Source organism: Chelmon rostratus, chromosome 1 (assembly GCF_017976325.1).
Source record: "Chelmon rostratus isolate fCheRos1 chromosome 1, fCheRos1.pri, whole genome shotgun sequence".
NCBI lineage: Eukaryota > Metazoa > Chordata > Actinopteri > Chaetodontiformes > Chaetodontidae > Chelmon > Chelmon rostratus.
In genome coordinates this window covers 26,831,726-26,846,959 of record NC_055658.1, presented here as the reverse complement: position 1 = coordinate 26,846,959, position 15,234 = coordinate 26,831,726, and the positions used below count along the sequence as shown (strand labels likewise).

Sequence of the window (15,234 nt, the reverse complement as noted above, 5' to 3'; positions counted from 1 at the left end):
TTTCATGAGCATATGGGATAGAATAGGTGGGCAAAGTCACACAATCTGCACCCTTGAACGCTTGTTTATCTTTAGCAATTCTGCTTTTTGCACCTTTTTAATCTTCCTTCTCCTTTAATGTTGGCCCATGATCTGGTGGTGCAGCCGTCAGTCTCTACTACAGCCTCTATAGTGATGTAGAGAGAGAAGAGCTTCTTAAAAGTAAGATTACACTCTTAATTGTGTATGTATTTATATGGGGTTAGTGTCATCATATGAATCGTTTTTCCAATCAAATAGAATAGCACATTGTGATAGGATTAAATGTAAAATAAATGATCATGCATACATACATAATCCAACTACAGGAACTGCTTAGATAAATCTTTTAATCAGAATAATGACTTAGGAATAATAATTGTAATGCTTTCCAAGAAATTCTTTTTTGTTTTTCTAAAATAAGGCTCTGTTTTTCTGGTCTGAACTATTCTCTGATGTCTTGACACTGTCTTGTGGTGTCAAGACATTTTGAAATTGAATGTCCTGTGTACCCACAGTGTTCGTTAAGACAACCTCTAGCTACAATAAAGAAAAAAAAAAGGTTATTTTCTGAACATCTCAGAGAAATGTCTGCAGTTGCAGCCTTCATCAGTCTTGAAGCACTTGGATGTATTTCTGTAAAAAAAATAGACCATCCACTTTATAGTGTCACAGCTGAATACCACAGAAAACTGGTCACTTGTCTGGAAGCTGAGGGCAAGAAATCAATATCCATGGCAGGCTGTGAGGAATAAAGCAACGCTGCTAAGTGACAGCATGACACCAGCCCTCTGAACACATGCGGCCTGTCTTTACCTCTCGCCAACAACTTTCTAGCGTTTGAGTTCAGCACCAGTATCCATGAAACCACACAGAGTGAAAATCTAGTATTAAGTGCAAAACAATGTGGAGTGACACAAATTTAATCCCACTTCTAGAAGAAACTCTAAGACTTATGCATAAATGTAGGAGTTGCCAGCAGGTGGCTGAGTTACCCAGACAGACATCCCACACACTGCAAATGAGGAAGTATGATGTTTCACTTCAAGTTGGCGCAAAGCTCAGAGAGAAGTATCTCCTTGATGTTGGGGGGGGGGGCTTTGTGGCTGATTGTAGCTGTGGAGTTGAGAGTCGATATAATTCAGAGTTTTCTGACGGCTTGTAAAATGCAGTAAAATAGTATATGTACCTGTGGATCATCAAAGCCCTCAATAAATCAGGCTGTAAAGCAACATAGTGGTTCAGTCAGCGTTCCTTCTGTGTAAATAAGGACATCTGACTGCATCTCAGCAAGCACTGAACTGGTGAATTGCAGGTCAAAGGCACTGAGGTTAAAGCTGGACTAAATTTGAAAAGTGTGGGTGTATAGATGTCAAGGTTGCACGTGACAGTCATTTCAACAGCATTCTAATGGCTATATTTCAACATGCACTTAGGACCTGCTGTACACAGAAATATAGTCAGTAAATCACGTGTATGCAAGCCTCAAGTTACTGTGGTGAGAATCAAGCACTGTCGTCATTGCTGAGGTCAAGCAAGTCATAAGTCAAGTCATACAAAATTCTTGCCTAGTTTCCACAATTACATGAGTTAAAACAGTGGTCATGAAAGGTTAAAATTTATTTTCAACATGAAAGAGAAATGTTGCAGCCTGCCCTCACCCTATAAATCTGATATTTGACATTTTGTGGCAATCAATAACAAGCCTCCCAAATGTATAATGGATAGAGGGCCTCTGAAATTACAATATAACCTTACAGCTCGAAAGACTCTACAGCGAAAACAGAAGTATGACACAAAAACATTTACATCATAATGTTAAGCTAACTACCCACAACTCCAATTAATGGCGTATGAAAGAGGAGCTTAAGAAGCAGAGGACGAGGTACGTGTCATGAGAACTGTAACCATTTAGTCATGAGCACACAGCTTTGTTAGCTAATAACATGTCGCCATAGTTTAACTGGTTTTAGAACACCGCACTCTTAAATATTCAATTCTGATTGGTCAGTCGGCAAAATTCAGCTGTGTTTATTTCTTGATTGACGACCGCCTGCTCAGGAATTCCTACCGGTCAGAGACTAAAGGGGCAATCCCTTAATGTGCCAAGCTCAATAACAAATCGCCAGCTGATTTAAGTGGCAAAATATGGAGCATTTTGTGGACATTGCTTTTCATTTGTTTGGAGAGGACCAAACACTTGGCTGGAGAATGACATGTCCCCAGCAAAAGACAAGAAAAGTAAAGAACAAGACAGGAGAAGCAATACACATCTTCGCCTCGGGCTTCTATGTCATCCTGTCAGGGTTTATTTCTCCATAGGAACCTGCTCGCTATACATTATCCCTTACATATGGCCCTGAATCAGTCCCCCGACTGTCTTTTACATTAATGATATGTCTTCCCAATGAAATAGCGTAAACTTGACATTAGCTTTCCAGCTAACGTTTGACCAGCCAGTAAGTTAGTTAAAAAGACACACTCACGTCCCTTTCTTTGTGGGTTTTGTCGTGACGGATGAAGTTTAATGTTGTGCTGGTCATGTTATTGGTTTTTGAGCTGCAGACCTTGCATACTGCTTTTCTCATCAACAACAATACATCCTTTAACAATTTATTTTTGGACTAGCTCCCTTCATGGTAGCTGCCTCATGCCTCAGCCTCTGCTGGTCTCAGTCTCAGTAGGCTGTTAGGTTTGCGCATTGCAATAGAAATCATCCAATCGTGTTTCACAAACAATACATAACTTCTCAATATCTAGAAAAAAGCAAATATTTAATAAGAAATCAGGTCATTTCGAGTCATCTACCCAAGTCAGGTCTTAATTCTTGAAGTCAAAAGTCTTTTTTTTTGCTTGTTTTTTTTATCAATGTAAGTCAAGCAAGTGTCAAGTCACGTGACTTGAGTGCCCTACATATCTGTAATGTCTAAAAGAATTGGCCTTTTAACCAAATCTCCCCATCTCACCCATCTGTTGCCCAGCTAGTCAAAAACTTCAAACTTGCTGTGATCAAGGTACAACTGCATTTATTTTAAGTTACGATAGTCTTAATGTGTATTGTACAGCTGCACAGAAAGGCAGTGACACTATCTTTCAGCTAGGAAATCTGTCTCTGTAGGCTTTAGGATATTTAAGGCACTACTTGCTGCCATAGACGGGAACAGAAAAAGGTTTGTTTGTTTCCTTCTGATTGTCACATATGAAGCTGCTCAATGTGGAGATATTTTGGACATAACAATTCTCTGTAAAATGGAGCATCGCTTGGCTGTGTGACAACAGATCAGAGACTTGTTTCTTTTAGAAAATAAGTTATGGTTTCAAACTAATTGGACAATCCCAGGCTATAAGAATAATACATGGGGATTCTTAAAGTGAGACACATTACCTGTAAATAAAAGAAGATTACTGTATTGGCTATCTCACAGACGGTCACTGCAATTTGTCCTTTTGCATATTACAGCACTTTGGCAGTGTTGGGAGGAAGCGCAGATTTAATAGAAGCCGCCCTCTGGCTCCCAGAAGAAACACGCCCTCCTGTTAGTATGACACACTGAACCAATGCATCCTGCATTCAGGTTCACCTGCCGCTCCAGATTTCATTACAGACAAGCTATGGCAGAATTACTGCACGTCAGGATTTAAATATTCCCTAAATAATCTTTTTTTCCTTTCACAGAGTGCTGGATTTGCTCACTGCATCCATGTACAAACTCCCTGTTCATGGAGGACCTTGTGTTTAGTTTTCACACAGGGATTTAATAAGGCTTTACTATATTTGTCAATTCTCTAGATCTGTGTTATCAGTTCTTATTTAAAAAAAAAAAAAAACACAGCACAAGAAAATTGAATGGGGAATGGTTCAGGAAGTTACCCACCCTGACGTCATCGCTTGCATAAGCAGCAGTGCTGATAATGAATCAACCAAAAACAATGCCAGAAACATCTCCTGCACAGCAGCCTCTGCTATAGATGACACAGTTTGCAGCCTAACCCACATCACAAAAACACTCTGTTTCTAATCCGCTGCAGGTATTATCCATACTGCTCATGGCATCTAAATCCCATAGACTTTCACTTTAAACCCTGTCGTGCAAAACTACTCCTGAAACTTGCCGAGACAAACCCGAATCAAAACTGTCTGCATTAAGGAGCCGACTTCAGATTCTGGCTTAACCCAAAACAGCTTGGCTACAGTGGTGCCATTTGTGATCCGCTGATCACTTCTATCAAAATAAGACCACTATTCACCTCAGAAGTGTTTTCCCTGTATTAAATAAGCTTAATTTACATTTGCTTTTTTTTTCTTCCTGAATTGATTTCGGCTCTGTTCTCATGCAGCTCTGCAGGAGACAGATGCAGTGCTTCTCCATTTGGAACAAGCTTCCTGTCAATGTCAGGGAAGCAGACACTGACTCAGTATTATAGCATAAAACTCAAGACTCATTTATTTAATGCAGCACACAATGAATAATGCTTCCATGATTCAAACAAAACCATTTCCTCTTTACTCTGCTCAACAGTAAGAGAGCAGCAAGGCCAGTATTAGCAGCTGTTTTTAAGGAAGGAGCTGCTGGTTGCTTGATATAAATTAGCAATCATACTGTGCATTTATTTACTCGGGAATACATTTTTTTACACTGATTTAGAAGAGGAGATGGATCCACAACCTGTTAACCCTCCAGCTCACCCCGAGCCACATTCGCTTGAACGCTAAGCTGTCCAATGAAATGAAGCGTGTGCGTTTTCTTTGGTGAATTCACTGAAAACCTTTCAGGGTTTCCTCGTGATCTCAGTGGAGGGAGAATCAATGCTGTGTGTGTGGAGAGATCCCTTTTGGTACTGGAAATTGTGTGAAATGAGCATGATGCCATAAAATGAAAGCACAGGCCCACTGCATTAAAAGTGAGAGGAATACAAAAGGATTTTGTGAAAGAGAAACACCTAGAAACAGGTCTGACAATGGAAGGGCAATTGGGAATACATACATACATTTTCCTAATCAGAGCCTCAATTATTACTCTTGTACTAATCTAAAAAACAAAAAAAGATACAGGAAACTCTGCAACTAAATAGGTGTTGATTGTGTTAGTAGCCCTGCAATCAGCTCTTAAAAATGACATCAATTGCAGCTGATTGCGTCTATGTTGTTCTACTAAAATAAATGTCTTCATTTCCTGGTTTGTGTGCTCGATGTGTTGTTGGAGTGTCGTCGCAGATGTGTGATTGACAGTCAATAGGCAGTTAAACTTTTCAGGGCAGGTTTATGAAGGTTATCTGCTGTATTATCAGTTCATCTGGCTTAAACTCACTGTATATACATGGCTGTGAGATTTTTTTTTCTACTTTACAGTGCTATGTTTGCATATTGCCATGGCAACCAAAGACACATGGATTTGTGGTCCTGATTTTTTTTGCATCTAAATGAAGTGCCCGAACCATCCCAGTGTCTGGACTTCCATGAGATTTTTCGCTGTTATTTTGTTTTGTGTAGCTTCAGTGCTTTGCACAGCACATCATCTGTATACCTGCATGTAGGATTGAAAAAAATGCAATTCTAAATCAGATTTCCTGCACCTTCAGTTGGACTGTTACCTAAAGGATGAACAGGACACAATAACATGGCAAATTGATGGTACTTTCACTCCATCCAACTCACGGTGGAAGAATATAATGATCATTAACTTTGCAAACACATCGTACAATTTGTTTTAGAGTTCATGCTCAGTTCACAATCATTGTCTGTGTTCCCTTTTAGTATTCAGACCACAAAGCACAGGTCTGCATCAGTTTGAGCTGCACAGATTTGTTAACACATGCTTTGTGGGCCAACATAATGACATTTTTCTAGTTTGTAATTTTCAACTCTAGGTGTGAAGGAGCTTAATTTACTGACATGCAGAACAAAAAACAGACGTGGAACATACTGCAGATAATTTTGCCTTGTTCCTAGAATTACTGACAGCATAGGAAGATTAAAAAAGCTAATTTAATTTTTTAGTTATTTAGTTTTCTTTAATAATAAGTGGATTTCTTTTTTTGTTTCATCTTTTGCTGTTTTAAAATAGCAAAAATGGAAGCAAAAGTTTGGGCACCCTGCATGGTCAGTACTTAGTAACAACCCCTTAGCCAAGTATCACATTTTGTGAAGGCTTTTTGTAGCTGGCCAAGTGTCTTTCAGTTCTTGTTTAGGGGATTTTCACTCATTCTTCCTGCAAAAAGCTCCCAGTTCTGTGAGATTCTTGGGCTGTCTTTCATACACTGCTCTTTTCAGGTCAATCAACAGATTTTCAATAATGTTTAGGTCCGAGGACTGTGGGCCATAGCAAAACCTTCAGTTGGTACTTCTTGATGTAGTCCATTGTGGATTTTGATGTGCATTTAGGATCATTATCCTGTTGTAGAAGCCATCCTTTTTTTCATCCTCAGCTTTTTACAGATAGTGTGATGTTTGTTTCCAGAATTTATTGGTATTTAATTAAATCCATTCTTCTCTCTAGCAGTAAAATATTCCACCGCCACTGGCTACAACACAAGCCCAAAGCATAATCAATCCACCCCCGTGCCTAACAGTTGGAGAGGTGTTCTTTTCATGAAACTCTGCACCCTTTTTCCTTCAAACATGCTTTTGCATTGCAGCCAGAAATTTTGTTTTAACTTCATCAGTCCACAGGACTTGTTTCCAAAATGCATCAGGCAGGTTTAGATGTTCCTTTGTAAACTTCTGGCTCAGAATTTTGTGGTGAGGATGCAAAGGTTTTCTTCTAATGACTCTTCCCCGAAGCTGATATTTGTGGAGGTGGAGCCACCACTCCAGAGTCTGCTAAATCTTCCTGAAGGTCTTTTGCAGTCAAACAGGGGGTTTGATTTGCCTTTCTAGCAATCCAACAAACGCTCTCTTAGAAAGCTTTCTTTGTTTTTTCAGACCTCAGCTCGACCACCACCATTCATGTTAACTGATATTTCTTAATTATATTATGAACTAACGAAAGAACTACCTGCAATTGTTTGCTGTCTTCGCATACACTTCTGCTATGTGGGCATCAGTTACTTTAATTTTCAGAGTGCTGAGCAGCTGCTGATTGTGGGGACACGTTTTGAGGAGTCACTGTATCTATAAAGCAATGAAATTTGCACTTAATTGCCCTTTCCTAACAATGACTGCGATGAAACCATACACAAAACAAGCCAATTAAGGTCTGAGACCTTGGTGAAAGTTGTCAGAGAGCTCAAATCTCTTGGGGTGCCCAAATTTTTGCATGGTGCTCTTTCCTTTTTTCCCTTCTAAAACGGTGCAAAACAAAAATAATACACAAGTCTTGCTTAAAATGTTGAAGAAAATGTTTCATTTTTAACTTGAAGTATTTCAGAGATCAGGCACTTCTAGTCACTAGACTATTCACAGTGACATAATTTTGGACCAGGGCTGCCCACACTTTTTCATGCAACTGTAGGTAATCGTGTACTGTCATAACATTTTACAGCACTTTAATCTGCCACTAGACCTTTTTCATTCACAATAAACAGTCACTCTTGCTGGACGTCAGGTCCACCATGGCTCTTTCGTAACAAGACGGGCCTTGGATATGAGAGTTCAATCGATCAGGCTGTACATCACCTGTCTGTTCAGTGTAAAAAGTGACATCGCATGCCATCACCTGTCTCACCCCATTTGATTTAAACCTCCATTTTTGTCGGCGCGCTTTTGGTCTGCATAACAGTGATCATATGTGTTAATGCAGCGGCTATGCAGTTGTTGAGTACTACTATACCACTATACTTGTGCAGGAGCGATGAAGCCATTTATTGTTGAAGGCAATAATACCATGCAGCTTGGTAATTTCATTTTTTTTCATAAGACAGACATGCAGGCATTACTGTCCAGTCATTTTGGCGAAAGACTTGATTAAACGTAGATTGTGTATAGATCTCTCCCCTTTACAATACAATTAAAAATTAGCATCCCCTTTACTCCCCCATCTTCCCTCCCCTTCCTTTTGTCGTGTGCACGAGCAGAAACAAATGCCACCTGTTGGTGACTCGCTGCAATATGTTGTGTGGCTCGGTCCGCCACTTTGCTTCCCATTTACAGAGCCAGAAACTAGATTCTTTTTCAGCACACACACAGAGAGTGGACAGCTAGCAGACCGTGAGGAGATATTCAGGAGATAGTCACAGAATTCAGAATTTAGTGAATATCAACAGTCTTTCCCCAGAATGACTCACACACTTACAATAAACACAACCTTTGGAGATTTCTTTTCTCATTTAAATCTGTGCTTTGTTACTGTTTGAAGTGCGTTAAATATCTATTAAACTGAGTGGACTTCACTAAACATGTGTATCTGTTTTTGAAATTAGGCAGCACATCTTTTTAATGTTTGCATTTTATCACTTTCTGAAGGTCATGAACAACTAACTTTATCTCATCAATCACTGGTAATTCTAGTAGAACAACAACAACAAAAAAAACTGCATAACTGCCAGACTATAATATTAAGCCTCCATTAACTTCAGTGGTTTCATCTGCTTTGTCTTTGTCCGTTCAGCACACATAATGATGCAGTTTCCATTTTCTGCCTACTTCAGTCTCTTGTCACTTTTTTCCAGTAAGAGTAGAAGAGAGATCCAGTAAATGCCCTGATGCAGGATTTTTTTTTTCCTGCCGTTTAGCCGGTGAAATTACATCAGGAAGACATGAAAGAAGAAGACAATGATGGGAAGCCATTTTAGACTAAAAAACATCAGCATCAGCAGCGAGGTGCTGAGTGTGTGGCAAAGCTGTCTATTACAATGCTCTGTGAGAACCTGATGAATCCCAGCAGGATCCAAGTAAGTCTGTAAATCATTCCCCCTCAAAATACTCATGAAAAGCGCTGAAAGCAAATCATTGATAATGACTTCACAGTGAATTGTGGCCGTAAAGCTTCCCTGCTGACACCACAACACAATTCACAGTGACGTGCAACATAAAAGCACATTTTCCGAACGAACGCTGGTATAAACAAAGGATGCGGTTAGCTTTACACATGTTCATTTCAGTTCTGAATAATGGTATTATACAATACAGTATACATATACGTGTGTGTCATATGATGTTAAAGAATGAGAGTAAAACTAAAGAAATTGGAAACTGGGGTATTAAAATGATGATTGAAATGAACACTTTTGACCTTTGAGTTTTTGCACGCAAGAAATTTTCTGTAAGTCACACTCAAGTGTAATAGATGCAGGGAAATGTTTCTCAGGATTCCCTGCATGTAGCCGCGACTTAAATGTCAGAGCATCACAGATGTCAGAGAAGTTTCCAGACTTCTATTGAACACGAATGACCCCTTCTGTAAGCGATTTTAAAGGCCCTCAAACCTAGAAAGGCCCTTTTCCAAGATATGTAGATCTGGATGAGAAAAAGGCAAACCTCAAAATGTCAACAATGAAGCGCTCACGATGGGGGAGCAAAGGTTCTTAAAAGGTGCTTTCTGTTTGTGCTCCTGCTCTTTCTCTTGTCTGCCTGCCTGCAGAGAAAGTCTCAGTATCTAACCTCAGTGCTGCTTCAGTTGGTGGCACAAGCAGTTACATGGGAATTCTACCGCAGCATTATTTTTTCAAGTCTCCTCAATTACGGTTCAGCTTTCTGTACAAGTCAGGTCAAATTGCTGGCAACGTTATTTGCCAGCTCTTTGTTTTGGCAAGATTAGTGTGTACATCGAGGATTGGCTTATGGTAATGAGGTTTAGCAGAAAACTGAACTGCACTGACAAACATTAGCGCAAAGATCATTTCATGCCTGCTCGTCAGTGTCTGCTCCAAATCAAGATGTTGTTTAAGAATAAAGGACTCCCTAATTGTTCATTACAAAGTCAAATCATGGCCTCCTTTATGGGTCATTTAGTCAGTTAAACCGATCTGCCTCACAGTATTGCCAACATGTGCAACCGCCTACTGTGAAAATGACTTTATTGATTATGGAAGTGTTTCTACAGTTACCTCTGATTACCTCCTACAGAGTTAAGAATGCAAGAACAAATTCAATACATTCATTTAAAGTTTACAGCTACCTGAGATATTAATTTTTGAACACATTCACGAAAAGGGTTACTTTATATCAGTGACACCCAGTGGTGTCATGATAAGGCACTACCATGTAGGTTTAGTAGAGGAACGACTGTGTGCTTAAAAAGACATCATAGAACCCTGTCAGCCCTATTTGTAAAGCTGTGTGTGATGACCAGGTGGTTTTTTGATAAATCAGCTGAAAAAGTGACTTTTTCAGAAGAGAAAACATTAGCAGGCTTGTGTATCGCAGGGGCAGGGAACCTACGGTCTCCATGACCCAGAAACCGTGGGTTACAATAAAAATCAATTACTTCTTGGCGGTAAAAGAAAATCACATGAACAGTCGAGTGACACATCCTTCTAAGTGGTTCCTGAATGCAACCCACATGTAGCAGTTAATATCACGTCAACGCATTATGGCGGCTGTGGAGATGTGAAGTGTCTTTTCAAGAGAAATACACAAACGATTATTTTTTTGGTGCAGTAAAAGGCGAGCCCATGTGCTTAATTTAGCTTGTGGAGACGAGCTTGCAGTGGTGAAAAAGGCGAATCACAGCTACAAACATGCTAAAGTGGATGAGCTACAAGGATAAATGTGCTTGGATAAACGCTCTTCAGTGGAGTTTGAATGCCCAACATGCAGCTATCACAAGCCCACAAGGACAGCCTTGGTGATGCTGCAGAGCTGCTAGTACCGGACAAAGTAAAATTGTTCCAGAGTGTCAGTTCGTCTGAAATAATTCATTGAGTTGAAGGAAAACATGACGTGGAAACTCAGGGATAGCAAGTGTGTAATTTGGCCTTCATGGTGGACGTTACCGAGTACCTCTGAGAGCTGAACCTTGAGCTCCACCAGCATCTCCGCTCTCTGCTTTCGAATGTGAAATCATTTGAAGTGAATCAAAGCTGTGCCAAGTGCAGGTGGGAAGAGGTACGACTGTGCATTTTCCTACTCTACCAGAACAAAAGTCTGCTGTGACATCTGAATATGCTACTGAGTATAATAAAATACCTTCATGTCACCCACATGCACAAGACCATCGAAACAGGGATCCACTTACAGAAGTGCTCCATATTGCTACTTAAAATCCAGGTTACCTTTGAAGGGCAGTGCACTCCACAGAGTGGTGTGAAAATGCACAGAAAACGGTGACACATGGTCCAAGAATGTTACTGTGATGACACAACTGTAATAGTGCAAAACGCCCATCTGTGAAATTTAGGACAACTTCGTGCTAAAGTTTATCATTATGTCTCTATATATGACTTGAAGTTGTCCTTCAGTTTTATCTTTGATAGAAACTTGACACAGCATCCTTTCTGCTGTATTTTTAGTGAGCTACTACAGTTTACATGCATTTCTGATAACGCCACAGACACCTGCAGTCTGGCAGGTACTCCTCTAAACAGTCTGATCTCAGTAAATTGATGTCATTATGTCATTGTTTGGTTCTTCATTAGAAGCACTTGATCGTGTTACCAAAGCAGAATTTAGTCAAAATTGGTCTCAAATTAATTTGAACATCTGGCGAAATTCGGTTTTCTCAGTGCAATCTCAGTGTACAGTCCAATGTACAATGTGGTGTGGCAATTGTCCCTCTTCATCATCATTTCTCATGATCTTGTGATGTAATTAAAATGCTCTGCCTGCAGTTCAAAACGCAGAGAAACACGGTACTACAGTACTGTGACATCAACGTGCTATTGTAGTGCATTGTGAGCCTTTGTAACCTATTTAAAAAAAAAAAAAAAAACAGAAAATCTTATTAATTGCATGTGTTTTTGATAATACACAAGGTATCACATGTACTTTAGACAAAGTTCATAAACCTTATATTATGAAAAAAAAGCTTCTTTATGGCTAATTATGAGTGAATTGGAATTTTTTGTCATGTTATTAAGGTTCCAGATGTCAAGTACATCACAAAAGCTTACCCCCACAATAAATATAAAGCATGCAGTCAAAATGAAAATAACTGAATAAAAATCGATGTCATGTCATTCGAGAGCTTGTTTACACATCGTGGCATTCAGTAAAACCAATTCAGTGGCCGGTGCTGCACGATTTCATTTCATTTGTCACAGCACTGGTCTGCAGAAGTTTAATTTCGACATTTCCTTCTTGCTACATAGCTGCCAGACAAACCAAACATAACAATGGAAACATCCAACTGAAAATGCCGCAACATCTTTAAAGGCAGCTGTTGCTGATGCAGCTATGTTGCATTTAATGGCCCATGTTTTTTTTATGCTTTTTGTTGGTGTATTTCATTTATATATTTTTTATTTCTACAGATAACAAGCCAAACGGTAGATAATGTGGTGTCACATATTTTCAGCACAGCTACAATGGTATTTGCCAGCACAACTTTTTTTCCTCTAGCTATCTGAGGCATCAGCAGTAAATGTCAGATTTTGGTGTCAGCCCCTCAGAATCAAAGAGAAAAAAAGTTCTTTTTAGACAAACTACTTTGCACTCATGTTCGACAATCGTGCAGAGAGAAATTCATCGCAGAAGAAGAGAGACCAATTTCTCAACCAACACAAGCCGTGACAGTCATGATCAAAGACACACTCCAGTGTTTACGAAGTACTCTGTAAAACAGATATATTCATGCCAGAGTATGTCCACCTTTGATTGAAAGCAACCAGCTCCCACCTAGTCTCGAGAGATTGTCAGAAGGCATTTGGAAAACAGAAAATCATTGAATGAAATGGAAGCAGACAAGGCAGAGGAAGTGCGTTCCTGATCAGTAAATCAGCATTAATTCTTCCTTCATGGCTACATATACTGCATACCTCACAGAGGCATAAACAGAATTAATTATGTTGAATATGGGATTCAAACCAGCTTAAAGTGAAACCTGATGACTCACCTCTTGCTGTAAATCCTTGATGATTTTGGTCTTTTTCTCCATCTCCACTTTCAGAAATTTAATCTGAAGAGAGAAAGGACAAAATGAAATGAATGCCCGGCTTCATTATGTGTTTATTTCCAATCCAGTGAACACATTTAATGAAGGTTATGGATGTTGAGTATGCCCATTTAAACAATCTTTGTTAAATTAAATGCGTTGAATCAAGGTGATTATGGCAATTATTTAAACAAAGCAGTATCTGATTTCCTGTAGTCCAGTATTAAAAAAAAAAATCTATATTTTTATCTATACATTTGTGACTTCTGAAGGCATACATTTTTAGAAATAGGTGTGCCTTATAGTTTATAGACGTCATTACTCAAGGAGTAAATAGTGTGGGTTTATTTTTTAGGACAAGTTTCAGCCGCGGATTAATACACATTTGGTGGTCTATTACCTTTTTACAGCAGCAGGACGCTGTGTGAGGGACTAACTCGAAATACACTGCAGCGCTCACATTCATTGTAATGCAGTGCAACAATGCAACTGTGTGGCTCGTTGACGTGTTTAGTCAACAGTGAAGCTCTATGGCACAGAACAATAGTCTGCATCAGGCTCTGGATACACGCAACACTTGTTGGTGGTATCATCATTGTTGGTTTTGGTGTGGTCATGGGTTTGTTGACAAAAGGACAAATAAAATATTACCAGATTCATCCTTTAACCAATTTTACTCATCTTTATTTACAGTTTCATCCTCAAAACTGGGCGTGATAACATCAAAGGTCATGTCATATCACTGTGCCTGAGAACTGTCCCATTCCAAAGAAGTTGGGACGCTGTGTGTTTTGACGTATTCTCAGTTGAAAACAGCACGAAGACAATATATTCAATAATATATTTATACTTCATCAGCTTCATTGATTTTTGTAAATATCTGTTTTTTTCTGAATTTGATGCAGCAACACGTTTCAAACAAGTCAGGACAGGAGCAACAAAAGACTGGGAAAGATGTGGAACACTCCAAAAACACCTGTTTGGATCATTCCACAGGTGAACAGGTTGATTGGTAACAGGTGATTGTATCATGATTGGGTATGAAAGGAGCATCCTGGAAAGGCTCAGTGGTTCACAAGCGAGGATGGAGCGAGGTTCACCACTTTGTGAACACATGATTGGATAAAGGATGTTACTACATGGGCTCAGGAACACTTTGCCGTAAACACAATTTGTAAATGACCGCGTTCTGTTTTTATTATATGTTTAACACAGCGTACCTTCCTTTGAAGGTCCTGGTGCAGCATTTCATTTGCTAATTAATTTCATTGATGAAAAAGGAGAAATAAAGCAGCCTCCATGCATTATCATTAAGTGTACTGAATGCTTGTGATTATGCCAGCGCAAGTAGCAAAAACAGTGTTAGCATTTGATTTACTGTCTTTAATTTAACCAGTATGCATAAGTTAAGTAATAAGTTTCCATCCAGGCAGTATATTGAGGCTCCCACCATAAATGAACACCGTTCCTTATAAAGTGACAGAGGCCCCCCATTGCTGTAATGAAACGATTTTTCACTTTTCAACTGGCCACCCATCAAGGCTTAAAGACTTTTTAACTCTGATAAAAACCTCTGTCACATATTATATTTCTCTCTTGTCTTACAGTTAGTTCAACATGAAGCGGTCAGAAATGTTCCATCCCAGACTCTGATTGTGGCGCATATGATGCGCTGAGGCATCGATTCCTGCAGTGAGCGGCTGCCTATTTTCCACGGTGTGCCTGATTTAATAGCCTGTATGCTTATCATGTCAGAGTGATATCTTTGTTTATCACAAGCCTTTTATCATGAGCTCAGCATGTCTTGCTGGTGCAGGCCTGTGGCTTGTGTTTAGCAGCCAGACAGAGGTTCAAACACCGACCGCAGATGGCAAACTGCTGCCACGGGCTAAGGTATACTTGAAAGAATGAATTCTGTGTGTGTGTGTGAGTGTGTGTTTGTGTGTGTGAGAGAGAGAGATAGGTCAAGGTTTCGTCTTTCTGTCTGTTTTTCATTCTGAAAGGGTGGTTTGTGTGTCCTTGAGCGAGGTCATCGAGATAGTCTGGAGGACAAAGAGGCAATGATTCATGGGGCTGGTGACCTCATACCAGGTATACACCCCAGGGAACTGTAAACTAAGCCTCACCAGTTGACTCACATCCCCAAGTAGGGCATGATAACATCAAGGTTCATTTTTGAGCCTTTCAGTCACTGCCACAGCCCCCGGGAATGGTTAAAAAAACACATCCTGATGCAGCATTTAGGCTC

The 15,234-nt window shown here is 39.7% G+C and overlaps 1 protein-coding gene across 1 annotated transcript in view; it reads right to left on the bottom strand.

Moving 5' to 3' along the window:
* Window positions 1–15,234, bottom strand: part of luzp2 (leucine zipper protein 2) — a 141,533-nt gene that overhangs the window by 43,098 nt on the left and 83,201 nt on the right. The window contains exon 5 of the mRNA XM_041942812.1: window positions 12,948–13,010. Coding sequence (XP_041798746.1) covers window positions 12,948–13,010 — 63 coding nt within the window. The remainder of the gene's footprint in view (window positions 1–12,947; window positions 13,011–15,234) is intronic.